Source organism: Amblyomma maculatum, chromosome 3, assembly GCF_055883805.1.
Source record: "Amblyomma maculatum isolate TAMU_Amacu chromosome 3, ASM5588380v1, whole genome shotgun sequence".
Lineage (NCBI taxonomy): Eukaryota > Metazoa > Arthropoda > Arachnida > Ixodida > Ixodidae > Amblyomma > Amblyomma maculatum.
Window position 1 is genome coordinate 43,957,907 of NC_139346.1, and position 11,746 is coordinate 43,969,652.

An 11,746-nucleotide genomic window follows, 5' to 3' on the forward strand; every position below is an offset into this window, starting at 1 on the left:
ATTATCAATCGTTTTTGCCTACAGCCACTCAGTATTTTTTTTTTGCGTTTCTTGCTAGTTTTGGTTTCAGCAGCTGAGAGATGGCTGTGATATCACAATCAAATCTACGTGACACTCGGCCTGAAAAAACAGCAACATAATTGCAGACGCTTCATCTTTTGTAATTCTTGTCCTCCAAGAAAGACGGCTTTAGTTTTCTGCTGAATTAAAACAACAGTGGAGCAATTTTATCGCTGTTTTATTCATGCCTCACGTAACCTAGACTTGACTGTGACGTCATAGCCATAGCTCGACGCCTTAGTCCTTAGTCGCGGAGGTTCCAGCCCCCATTCCCCAGGCCTGCGTGCCAGGAGCGGGGAGTAGGGGGCCTCCTAAATCGATGGAAATTAAAGTTTTAATCAATCAATCAATCGACTTTTGAAAGCGACACCAAAACTGTTGATAAAAGAAATTCGATTATAAATTATACAGCAAGCGTAAGCGAATATCATAAGACGATTCATATACAGTAATGTCTTACGCATTATTACAAATGATAAAACACGAATTCAAAAATGAAGTGTCTATACTCCTTTAAAATGCGTAGGAAACGACGCGCAGCACTAATTAGAAAGGAGAAAAAGAGAAAGTTATCTGCGTCGTCTGATCTTTGTCGGCACATCTACCAGGCAGCTTTGTTCAGCACCGTATTATCTGCACGCGTAGCGAGACACTTCTGTGCACAATAGACAACGCACTTCCTACTCGGGTTCCAATTCTGCTGCTTCATTTGCTGTACTGCCGATTATATATTTTAGACAGTTGCCTCGTTTTCGAAACTACTGATTTTCTACAACAAAATTTCATGTGCACTTTGTTCGGCTTTGCTGATCCACCACCGGAAAATGAGAATCGTGTTAATGATGTCATCTGAACTGGCACGTGCACTTTTCAAACTCAATGCAAAGCAAGCAACAGGTCGTTATTTCACATTGCCCCCAACTGGCAATTTCCTGGGTATTGCTCCGATTTCTGCTGCCGTCAATATGCCTTTATGCCAAAATAAGGCACTAGAAATAACACTACAAAACAGAAAACACTCAAGCTTCATTTTTCTAACGAAATCGAAACAGAAACGAACTATACTCTATGCTTTCACCCTTTCACCGCCAGGCGGCCGCCGGTAGCTACCTTCCTCTCGCCAACATGGCGGCTTGCACGCTGCGGACTTGACCACGTTTTGACGATCGTTAATCTGCAGCATCGATTGCGAATTGTCAATCGTGAAATGTGCTGCATTTCGCATGCATAATTGTTGCAGAACTGTGTACGCCTGTGGTGTGATGTTTCGGGCAAACGGGCATTAATCGTGCCGGCTAGTTTTCAGTGTTCGTGCTCTTTGCTTTGCTCAAGCGTATTGGTTGGTTCATCGTGTCAAGTTTGAGAAGATTGAAGGAAGAATGCGTGAAAATGTTTTTCTGCGTGACCAACTGAACCCACTTGTTGATTCGGCACCGGTGGTGCGAAGGCGAACAGCTTTCTGGACGGCTTACGCAATCGTCTGTAAAGGTAAGCATACTCAATCATATTACGAGGCGGGCAGGGCGGGAACAGTAACAATGGCCTACCGCAATGCTACACTGTTCGTCGTTTCTTTGGGAACGTGACAGAATGGGCTGGAACGGAACGCGCTTGATTTCAGCTGGCTGAAAAAATAACGCTCATGAAGTTGGATGTCGCGGTGATTATTTTCGCAGATTTGCTGCTAGAAAATAGAACTCCTTCCTTAAAAAAAAAATACACATGCTGGGCTTTCTTGCCTTACGCGCAGCAGGTTCATGAATGGAAGTTGGGTGATGAGCGCTGATTTGTCAGTCTCTGCCTCGTTCTACTCGTTTCTATTAGTGCTAATTCTCGTTATGGGGCAAAGTAAAGGAAACGCACTGTGTTGGTACATAAAATGTTTAGCTGACTTTCGAGATAACGCTAGCACTTTGTGGACGTAGGAACTCAAACCACTTTCCATCCGTCATCGTGGCTTTTCCGCTCCGTTGATCATCCCTAGGTAGCAGGTTAAATAGAGGTGAAATAGAGAAGCGCATGGTATGGTGCCTTGTGAGTGCGTGTAGCGGATTTGCTGAGGTCTAAAAATATTCTTTAGCCATCCTGTATGGTCATATCCCATTTGCCTCTGCGGGACTTTAAACCGCATAATTTACAAAACACCATTTTGAGTGGCTACTATGCCCAACCGATGTTATTTTTCCCCAACAGGATTTACATTTTTAATCGCAATATGAGCTGATTTTATCGATAGGGTCTTGTATCCACTTGCCTGGCGAATAAAGTCTTGCTTTTGGGTTGTGATGCTTTTCTTATGGTTTTTACACTTGCTTCCTACAGTCCTTTATATTTTGTGTTGTCAGTAGTGGGCATTACAATGAATGGATATTTGCAGGTGATGCTTCTACATTCAAGTAGAAGCTGACAGCTTGGATTCTAGGCCAAAAAGCATGCAATAAGTTGCTGTGACAGTGTTGCTATGTTTTTTGCTCTGACCAAATGTTCACTTTCTTCGCTCTTTTCCTTAAATCTACTTTTTGGAGCAGTTCTATTTGCCTGTTACAATAGCCATTATGTAGGCCAGCTAGTTTCTTTGTTTTCAGTTTCTGCATTTGGTTTTGAATCAGCATTTTCGTTCTGTTTTGTTTTAATACTGTGCTTGCTTTGGGCACAGGCCGATCGACCGCAGTCATGGCTTCAAGTTGGCCTCTTCCTGGAGCTGTTCTTGCGCGACACAAGCTATGGATTTCGTAGTCAGTTAAACATTGCTTTATGAGTCTTGCGAGCAAAATGAGATTAAAATTGACAAACTGCTCTAGAAGCAGAAAAAAAAAGATTGCATATTCTCTACATTTTTTATTTTTGTTCAGTCCCTGAATTTTGAAAACTTAACCTCCTCGGTTTTATGGCTCGCATTCTTTTTTCTTCCTTTCGTGTGATAGTATGCCTTGCAATAAAGAACGATTTTTTACAAAAATTGGTACACACCGGATTCGTAAAGGAAATATACTAAGCCCCATTGATAAGTGGTCCTTGCTAAATTTCCTTTGGATCACATCCATACCGTCCGATATTCACATCTCCATTTTTTGTTTTTGGTGCCAAAAGTAAGGTTTCACATTTGAATTTTATGCTGTCATTATTGTTTTTTGAACCTAATGGATGACATCTCATCAACTGGTTTCCTTCCACAGTTTCTGCCAAGATATTTAAAAACGACTTTCTTAAACACCATTTATTCAATAGTATTTTTTTTTTTCATTCCTTCTGTGGGCCAGTATACAAAGACCTGCATGTTTTAGAACTCTGGAAATGCCTGTGTTGTACAGGCACTCATGTAGCTGCAAAATGCCTGCTGAAAGTTAGCAGAATTTCTGACCAATACTATTTTTGATTTTTTTTTCTGGGAATCAAAAAGCTGTCTCTTGTAATATTTTAGTAAAGGGAGCAATATTGTGCAGAATGATGCATCAAAATTTGCATAATGTGCTCCAGCTTCTTTCCGCACTCTTGTGGAGTATATTTCTGTCAGTGGTTATATAACTGAATATGTAACTTACTTTTAAATTTTTCAAAATACTTTTTTGCCAAATCTGATTGCACTTTAGGGCATGCCAATGCCATTATTACTGCTGATCAGTCTTTTTTAATACAGGCTTGTCTACTTTACCTGCAGCTACTTTGGAACCCTCTTCTATGTCACCACTCATCACTGACAAGGACAAGGTGGCTCAAGCTGCAGTGCATTCTGTGGATCCAGCTTCAGACCATTTCTTGCCTGTCGACTGCACTGCTGCACGCCCTCTGAGCTCTGGTATATTTATTCAAGCCATCACCCGCCTGCAACTAGAGAGAATGGAGTCATGCAGTCACGTTTTCAACTCAGGTTAGTTACGAGACTGGTAAACAATTCTTAATTTTTATATATCACCTCCTTTGACATTTGTTGCTGATTAGCATAATTCATACACCTACATGGCCTATCAGGAGACGTGGAACTAAACCCTAGACCACACATAGTAGCCTGCCTGCATTCCGTACAATTTATCTGAAAAGCTTTATTGTAGTTGGAACTTACAGAATACAAAATTCTGGCTTAACTCACTCTTATTTCCTGCTCTACGAATAATTGAAGGTACATTTGGCTGTTGGCTATTTTGTGCTGGCGCACTAAAAAAGGCTGGGCAAATTGAATACCTGTTTCATTCTGCACACTGATGAGAAGCATAGGAAATCTGCACATATGATGAGGATAAGGGTGTGGTTCAGATAAGAACGGTAATCAAGGTCCCATGGCCATTTTTTGTCTTCAATGAAATCTTTATATGTGGCGGGCAAATGTCTCGATACAATAAAAAATAACCTTAATTTTGCATGATATGGTGTAGTTTTCTCTGGAAAAAAAAAAATTGTAAATCCCTACAGGTGAAAAATGCCATTTTTGCCCTTTCAGAAAGTTGCAACTTTGGAGACCTGCTGCTAGTGTACAGAAATTTTGTCATCCATCCCTTTTTACCCACTGAATCTATGCAACCTTTACCTCTACGAGAATGATTAAAAACCTGCTTTTCTGTTGCACTTGAGTTAGTAAAAGATCGCAAACATTACTCCAGAAACAGCGCGCTACAAAAAAGTCAATTTTCAAACTTATATATGGGCTTGATGTATTATGTCGTTAGCATTAAAATCTTTTTCTGTTAATTATTCAGATTCTTTGCTTATTTCCTTAATTTCATGCAAAATTGGGAGTTCATCAAATAAAATATGATATAGAAAAAAAGTTAAACCAAGTTAAACCGTTCTGGCTTTCTGCCATGAAATTTTAAGCAATAGCGAATTTAATCCATTTCAAGCAATCAACACTGCCAACAAGCAGAAAAGTGACTTTATAAGCTTTGAGAAGGCTTTGGATATTGCATATGTTAGAATGAAACTAAATTCAGCAAATAATAAATTGAACTTTTGACTCCTACTTCTTAAGAGGAAGCCATAAGCATTTCTACAGAGACAACATGCGTTCAGTTCTATATTTATTTTCATACCTTTAGCTTACATAGCGGAACACATTTTGGTACCAGATGTTTATAAAGTACTAAGGATTGTTTTTATGGGAGCTCAACGAAAAAGAAGATGCTGTAGTTTTTGAAATTCAAGTCACAGTTGTCTGTTTTTTTTTTTGTAGTTTCAAATTTTTGCCAATTGCAAGATAATATGGAGGGAGAACAAGCAAGTCTAGAACTTCCAATTTTTTTAGAAATAGAGAACTAGGCCAGGATAATGTGCAGAAAGAGTTTTAGTGGCAGCACTTTATTTAGTTGTGCCAGAATGTAAGGTTGAATATTAACAAGCTTCAAAACCAGTGCTCAATTTTGAACTTTTTTTATAATGTTAAACAATATAATGCAGCCCTTCTTCAAGCTGTAATATTCATTAGGTACTGAGGATTCTTGAGAGGGATTTTCATAAAAATCGATGATATTTAAAAAAAGTTGAAATCAAATTTTTGCGGTTTTCAAATCTTGGGCAGATTTGATCCATTGGCAAGAACACGCAGGGCAGTCTAGAGCTCCCTCTTTTGCCTGAAAATAAGGAAATTATCGGATTTATAGACGAAAGAAGGCTTCATAAAAATATGGTCATCATGCCCCTATTTAAGGTTGAAAATGAATTTTTTGTAGCGTGGTGCCTCTGGAGCAAAGTTCCGGATATTTTACTACATCAACTACAACAACAAAACATGTTTTTAACATAAAAGTAAAATTTGCATAGATTTAGTGGATAAAAAGAATAGCTGGCAAGCTTTTAGTACGCTAGCAGCAGGTCTCCAAACTTTCAACATTTTTAAATAGCAAAACTGAATTTTTCCCTTGCAGCGATATGCGACTTTTTCCCAAAGAAACTACACCACACCTTGCAAAACTAAACCCATATTTGTGCAGAGACAATTGCCCACCACACATAACAATTTCACTGAAAACAAAAAATGGTCATAGGACCTCAATTACAGTTCTTATCTGAATACACCGATAAGATATTGTAGATTGCTTTTTTCAATGACAGCTATTTCATATTTCAGTAAATCATGAAGCTGCTTAACCGGCTTCAATGTTGGGGTGTATTGGGCATTATGGCACATAGGCTGCTAAGGCCATTATGCATTAGGCTTATTTCTGTAACCGGAACCACAACATTTATTTCACTTTATAAGGTTACCTTGCCTGCTTTTCAGAAAGTTACTACTAGCACTTTTTTACCCATACCTGGCAAACAGTACAGAAATAAGATCAATAAATCATCTTAATTCTGCTCACAACAGTACATAGAAGAGAAATCTCTCGCTTAAAGGTATTTTATAACCATTTTCTTTCTGCTGTTTGGGACATAATTCTACTGCCACCTATGAGCATCATTGCAGCTCTCATATGGAGTTCTCCTGTTATCACTGATGAAAAGAATTCATTATATTGGACCACTCTCTCATTAAATGCGACCCTTCCAAGTTCAGTCGGCAGCTTATATTTCACTTGGAGCATGAGCACATGCTAATTTTGCCGTTCATTTCCTTTTATTTGTATTTTTCAAGTGTATTAAATGTGTATATGGCTTTTCTTTCTTGGTGCCTGCAGTATCTAAACTGTAAGACTACTGCCACTCTTCAAAGTTACCTCTCTTCAACTAGAGGACCTTAAAAGGCAATAAAATAATGATTATCCTTTGTATTTTGCATTATCTGTACACACTGTTTCCAAGAATACTAAGCAAGGGTTGAGGGTGAGCCTCAGTCCAGAAGCCAGCATTTCAATAAAGGTACTTTTCCTCATCTTGGCAGTGTGGTCATCAGATGTGGAGCTTGCATATGCTTTTGTTTTACAAGAAGAAAGCAGAGGAGGGAAGGAGAATAGAGCTAAGGGTTAAGAGAATGTTATCTTTTAAATAGCTTTCTCTGAGCTGGGCTACAGCAGTAGCCGCAGAGTACTTTTGAAAAGCATTCCGGAGGTGGCTAATTATATACCAGCGTTAGGTGTCCAGGAGTGTAGTGATAAAAAAAAAGAATTATATGTCGCATGTGAATAGTGAAAAATTATCAAACATTATCGAGAAGAAAAAATATAAAAAGACAAAACTTTGGGTAAACAGTTGAGTTTGCATTGGAAAAAGTATTCATTACCTACTGTCTAGATAAACAAAAATTGGAGAGACAGGCCAATGAATGAGCATAACATGAAATAGTCGTCGGGCAGGCACAAGCAAAACATTCCTTAATGCAGTCTATAGCCTTTAAATAAAATTGGCCATAATTTTGATGAAATTAGGGTATTTATCTCGAGTAAGCTTTAATTCTACAAAAACCAACTATAGGGAGCCATTTCTAATCCATGAATTTAGAGCAGTGGAAAATAAATATCTCGAAAGCAACGTTTGAATCTCTTAAATACAATCCCCCCACACCATAAGTAGTTGGCGAAGCAGTCACATGCACCATGAATGGTGTTTATTTACAGCAAGTGTATCTCCACTAGCATATGCTCAACGTGTCTTTTAAACATTTCCTCTTTATCACTGGTGACTTTGGTTACCCCTTGAATCTTTCGTCTGATAATGCCTTTTTTGGCAGGTAAGGCTTACTCAAATTCATTTTTTCAGTTGTCCTTTCTCCTCAGCATTTCATTTATGTTTTGCATGGCATTCTTAGCCTATGCTAGTACTTAACCATTTCCAAATAGCTCTCAACAACTATTTAACTGCAGCTGTATTGCCTGTTCCTTTCAAGAAACATGTGCCAGCGTTGAACCTGCTTTAGATGCTGACTTTTCTACCCCATACTGTAGCTTTCCCTGCTACTTCCACCTTTTTATTTTGTTTTTTTGGTGATAGACCACCCAGACCAAAGTCATAGAAGTTAATACACAGACAAACATAATTTCACTTCTCGCTCTGCCCCTCTTTCTCTCCCCTCCCTCCCTTTCTCAGTTTTCTTCTTGGGAAGTAAAAGGTTCTTCCCTGCCAGTGATGCTCATGGTGTCCAGATAGACAAGCACCTTTTTAAACTTTTGGCTTGGCTTGCAAACTGAAGCTTTTCTGCTACCCTTCAATTCTCTTTCATGCTATGTAGTCACCTTGCTCTTGTTCTATCCTGGATCATTTTATAAAGTAGTATGTTTATGTGCAGGTAATGGCCACAGTTCTATGGGCCTCTACCGCCCAAAAGGGAGTCTATAATCTGAAAGACTAACAGTAGTCCTGTCAATCTACATGCAAAGTAAAACCATATATAAAAAGTGATCTAAAGGCCGAAAAACATATTATGGAGAGCTGCTGAATGTCATTTTGATTCCGTAGCTTACTGTCTACAGGATTTGTTATAAGCTTTACCATGTAGCATTTAAAATTGTATTGTGCAGAAGAAACTAATTCCTTTAGAGCTATGACGGTAAAGAGCAACAGAAGCATCAAAGAGCCCTAGAACTGTGAGCAAGAGCAGGTGGCACATTGTATCAGCAGGTAGAGCAGTTTCCCAATCATACAACATGAAAAAAAAAACAAATGCTGCTTTCAACTAAAGGCTAAGTTTTAAAATGTGCGGTCTTCACGCGCATACCTATTGTCAGCATTCCACCTGCACTCGTGCCATTTTTTTTCTGTTTCATAACAAATTTTTAATGACATCTCTAAATAACTTGCAGATTACAGTTGGCAAAGAAATTGTGTCGTGTATTTTCATCAGTGTTTAATTGAATTACAAACATATTGACATGAGTAAATTTGGAATAATTACAAAAAACGAAAGCTGCCAATTTAGACTTCGTAGATTTGCTGGCCTTTGCCCACAAATTTACATTTGGCTTAAGCAACTTTTGTGTGCATAAATATCAAACAAGCCGTTTTATTTGTTAACATTCTTTGTATTATAGTGAGATAATTTGTAGCATTTGAGTAGCTATAAAAGAAGTGGGTTTGAAGGAATACTTTAACAAATCCTGAAGATGGGCTAGATGATGCATTGCAACTTGACGAAAGGTAAAAGCGCACAGGAAGACACAAACCCAAATGAAGACGACACAGGACACACGGGACAGCGTGTGTCCTGTGTCGTCTTTACCCAAGTGTGTCTTCCTGTGCACTTTCAACTTTTTTTGCAAGAATACCTCTTCAGCAATCGGCACTGATGCAATATTTTATTGCCACTGCAGGACTCGTGTACCAGCTACTCCTGTCAGCATATACTCCGGGGAAAATATTGAATATCCAGGTGGACCGTGAAAAGCTGTTCTCTGCGACAAGTGGGTGGAGTGACTGGCAGTGGTTCTGTCCGCCAACATGGTCTTCAACATTCAGTATGACTGCAAGCTATTCAACACATGTTCTAGGTGCCTCTTCTTTCATTATGCATTGTACCTAGAGTGGTGGCTACCAAGTTCTTGAACAGTCACCTAAAGTATCTCAATTTTCATGTGCTAGGAGTTGTATGTTCTGCTGTCTTGTCATAAATATACATGCCTTTTTTGTATATCTACACATTTCTTAGCCATTTGTGTAGGAGAGGGTGCCATGCACTAAATAAGTGATGCACTATTTTGCTCTTGCTCTGACATGTCATTATGTTGTGATACTACACTGTAATAAATTGTAGACATTCCTCCAAGTAATTTTGAGTTGTCCAACCCTATAAACCAGCCAAATAACTTGCTGATAGTGTGAATAAACTTTGCTACCAAAACTGTAGGTGTCACTTGTATATGATTGTAAAGCTGCCTCTGAGTAACTTTGCAGCACACACTTTTTCCCATTATTGTTTCAAGAATCTCCATGCCCTATTTTTGGTATGTTTTTGCTCAGCATGCTTGTCTGAACAGTTGCCAAGCATCTCCATGACATGCACAGATAGACCTTCAAATTGAGCAGTATACATGTCATTGTGCCTCATCAAAATTACATATACCTAAACATGGAAAGTATTTTTGTTAGATGCTTATAGGGTGTTCTTCATAGACTCGCCCTGAAGCAGAAGCCTGGGATTGATGTGTGGCAGGAAATGCAAGCACAAATATAGGATTCTGTGGCCCCATATTCTTATTTGCATTGTTTTTGCCCTCAACTTATTGATACAAACACAGGAACTCCTCGTCAATGCTGACTAGCAACCGAGCAGACTTCTCTGCAATGCTTTAACCAGTGCAGGGGAAAGTGAAAATGACACTTCGGACAGATCACGAGTGCATGAAAACTTTTGAATATGAGTTTTCATGCACCCTTGACCTGTCCGAAGTGTCATTTTCACTTTCTCTTGCAATGGTTAAAGCATTTCAAAGATGTCTGTTGGGTTGCCAGTCAGCATTGACAAGGATGTCCTGTGTTTGTACCAACCTGTTGAGAGCGAAAACGATGCAAACTAAGAATATGGGCCCACAGAGTTCTATATTTATGCTTACAATTCCTGCCGCATATCAATCCCAGGCTACTGCTTCAGGGCGAATCTACGCGGTGCACCCTTTTGCCACCTATTTCGTAAGGGTACAAAGGAAAAAGTGCACCCTTAGAGAAGGGTGCAACAACTGCACCCTCTAAAATTTTAAGCTGGGCACCCTTCTTTAAGGGTGCGGTATCTTCACCCTATTTTTTGCACCCTATTGGTTGCACCCTTTAGGTAAGAAAGGGTGAGCGTCTGGGGACAAGCCAATTTTCACCCTTAAGGGTGAGAAATTGTTTAGTGTGTGGGATCTTTGAAACGCGGAACCTTCAGCACAGAACGATAGAAGTGGAGGAAACAAACGGCACTAGCAGCAGATTGCGTTGATCCTTATATCTCCTAAGTTTGGGATGGAGCGAAGCAAGCGTGTAAAACGCGCGGCCGGCATTCCGCAATTGACGTCACAGCCGCCTGTTACCCAGTTTCGAGAGAGTTCCACGCCGACCAAGCTGGAGAGCGGACGTGCAATCGATGGGCTTCATCGACCACGAACGCTTGCGTTCTATTTCGGCCACTGGATTTCGGAAATTTTCTGGGATTCGACTCTATTCAGGAAGCGCTCACCGCGGATTATCAAGACTCCAAGGTGGGCCGATTCTTTCGCACATTTTTGAGGCTTTGAAGAACTTCGCAAGCCACGGGGGACACTAGGCCTAGTTAGGCCTAGGCAAACAAAGGCACCCCCGGCCGTTTAGAATTTCGGCGAAAATAATGGAAACCGTGGAGGGAACGAGCATAGACCCTGCGGAGCTGAAAGAACCTGGCCAGTGGTTTATTGCCAAGAAAAGAGGAAAGGCGGTGCCACTTGAGAACGAGGGACGCAGCGTCACCGATGATCAAGGGAGAGAGCGAGCCGCGTCCAAGCTCGCCGGGAAGAGATTGGCAGCAAAGTCGGTTGAAAGGCAATCGATCAAGATACCTGACGGAACTGACAAAATAATTCTCCGCCCACGGGGAGGAGTCAGCCGCCTACTTAAGTATGGCAACATTGAACTTGCGGAGTTGATCGCTCGCACCGCAAATATAAACATCAGAGAGGCCGCGGAAGACACCTTCTCGGTCAACACAAAACAGCAGTCTATCCTCATCGCAACAGACAGCGAAGACCGGAAAAGAAAATACGTCGCACTACGCGTCCTCGAATTCGAGGGCCAGAAAATTGAAATCACGGCGTATGTCGCTATGCCCGAAGACTGCGGTAAGGGGGTGGTACACGACATTCCCCTTCGCATCACT

The 11,746-nt window shown here is 40.3% G+C and overlaps 1 protein-coding gene across 1 annotated transcript; it reads left to right on the forward strand.

Moving 5' to 3' along the window:
- Positions 1–1,213: 1,213 nt before the first annotated feature.
- Positions 1,214–10,436, forward strand: LOC146194663 (uncharacterized). The gene is made up of 4 exons (XM_084596615.1): positions 1,214–1,548; positions 3,719–3,928; positions 9,234–9,323; positions 10,372–10,436. Exons 1-4 carry the CDS (start codon positions 1,440–1,442, stop codon positions 10,434–10,436), a joined length of 474 nt encoding a protein of 157 aa, XP_084452741.1. The 5' UTR covers positions 1,214–1,439.
- Positions 10,437–11,746: the final 1,310 nt, after the last annotated feature.